Source organism: Stegastes partitus, unplaced genomic scaffold, assembly GCF_000690725.1.
Source record: "Stegastes partitus isolate 25-593 unplaced genomic scaffold, Stegastes_partitus-1.0.2 Scaffold1120, whole genome shotgun sequence".
In the NCBI taxonomy this organism is placed as follows: domain Eukaryota; kingdom Metazoa; phylum Chordata; class Actinopteri; family Pomacentridae; genus Stegastes; species Stegastes partitus.
The window spans coordinates 285,651-287,708 of record NW_007578851.1 but is presented as its reverse complement, the minus strand read 5'-3'; the positions used below and the strand labels follow the sequence as shown (position 1 = coordinate 287,708).

General features: G+C 46.9%; 1 protein-coding gene across 1 annotated transcript in view; it reads left to right on the top strand.

Moving 5' to 3' along the window:
* LOC103368087 (disintegrin and metalloproteinase domain-containing protein 9) overlaps positions 1-2,058 on the top strand; it is a 22,341-nt gene that overhangs the window by 8,959 nt on the left and 11,324 nt on the right. Inside the window, exons 6-8 of the mRNA XM_008296336.1 lie at positions 1,220-1,412; positions 1,753-1,818; positions 1,928-2,022. Of these exons, the coding sequence (XP_008294558.1) occupies positions 1,220-1,412; positions 1,753-1,818; positions 1,928-2,022 (354 nt within the window). The remainder of the gene's footprint in view (positions 1-1,219; positions 1,413-1,752; positions 1,819-1,927; positions 2,023-2,058) is intronic.

Below are 2,058 nucleotides of genomic sequence, written 5' to 3'. Positions count from 1 at the left end.
AGAAAATTGTCCCAAATTTAGTCAGAAATGGGTCAAAATGAACAATAACTTCCACAAAACTATTCAAAAGCTGCCATCAATGAGTTAAACATTCAGCGAAATGACCTAAAAAATGTCCAAATATAGTATAAATCATGTCCAGAATGACTTCCATCCACCAGCGTCAGTGTTATGGGATGTGTGATGGTGGCTGGTTCTAGATGATGGAAGGACCGTTTACCTCCAGAACCTACCAGAACTACCTGTAGACAGGATCCAGTCTGAGGGGAAATATGTAAAGATTAACTGATTAAACCTCCAAAAACATACATGAAGATCCAGAAAACACCATAAATAAGATTTTAAAAGACTAAAGGTAGGGAACAGGAGAGTAAAGTATGCTGTTGTTTTTATTTATTTAACCTGGAAGTCTCGTTTTTGGATCTTAAAACAAAGATCAAACGAAGCCGGACAAGTGAAGTCCAATAAAACCGCCGTGCAGCTGAAAACACAGGTGTGGTGTGAAGGCAGAATGCAGCCGGTCAGCCGAGCGCTGCTTCAGGAAACACACCAAACAAATCGTTTATCATCAGAAGACAATCCATCAGCAGCAGCAGCAGAAGAACGAGAGTGAATGAAACGTTTCTTCTCCTGATGGACCAACAGCAACACAACAAAGTGAGCTGAAGGACACACACTCCCACCATCTGTGAGCAACATCAACAGGAAGCTGCTGCTGCGTCAGTGTGAGTCCTCAGTAATTAGTCTGCTCGACGCACACCGGCTTCAGCAACAGCTTTTTAATCTCCGAGAAACGCTGCTGGAGGATTGGAGGCACTTTAAAGGGACAGTTCACACAAACTAGTGGGAGAATGTAGTGTGTCATCAGTGAACCAGCAGGATGTTCAGAGTTCAGTTCATCACAGAGACACACAAAACCACCACATAGAGACACAAAACCACCACATAGAGACACAAGGACACACAACAACATCACATAGAGACACAAAACCAACACATAGAGACACAACAACATCACAGAGAGACACAAAACCACCACATAGAGACACACAAAACCACCACATAGAGACACACAACCACCACATAGAGACACACAAAACCACCACATAGACACAAAACCACCACATAGAGACACACAACATCACAGAGACACAACCCAACCAGGAGGCAGCGTGTTGCGTGTCCCCGTGCTGACGCCTGTCGCTTTCTGTCTTCTCAGAGGAGTCATACATCTGGCCGACGACAGCTACGGGATCGAGCCGTCAGACTCCGCCCCCGACCAGCACCTGGTGTACCGCCTACAGGATGTGACATCACAGCCCCGAGGGTGTGGAACGCCGCACGACCACAGCAACGCCACGGAGCGCGCTCAGAACGGACCGGAGGAGATCCACCACAGACAGCACAGCAGGGTGTGTGCAAACAGACACACACACACACACACACACACACATGATCTACAGAGATGCAAAACGACAACAAAGAGACACAAAATAACCACAAAGAGACATGGAATGACCAGAGAGACACACAAGACCACCATATAGACACAAAAAGACATAAAACAACCACAAAGAGATGCCCGACAGCCAAGAAACTAACACAAAGAGACACAAAACCATCACAGAGACACACAAAATGACTGCAAAGTTATAAAGAGGCACAGATCAGCTACCAACAGACACACAATGACCACACAGTGTTTGTGTGTCCTGTGTAGCTGCGTGTGTTTAACTGACGCTTGTGTTGCAGATAAAGCGAGCTGTTCTCCACCAGACTCACTACGTGGAGCTGCTGCTGGTGGTCGACAACGACAGGGTGAGACGCACACACACATGCTAGCACTTTCCCTCCGCCTCCAGTGTTTGTGCTAAGCTAAGCTAAACACACGACAGCAGCTCAGATGTTGTTTCACATCTGTTGGCAGTTCAACTACATGAACCGGAACGAGACGGCGGTGAGGGACGAGATGGTTCATCTGGCCAACTTCGTGGACAGTGTAAGAGCACACACACACACACACACACACACACACACACACACACACACACACACACA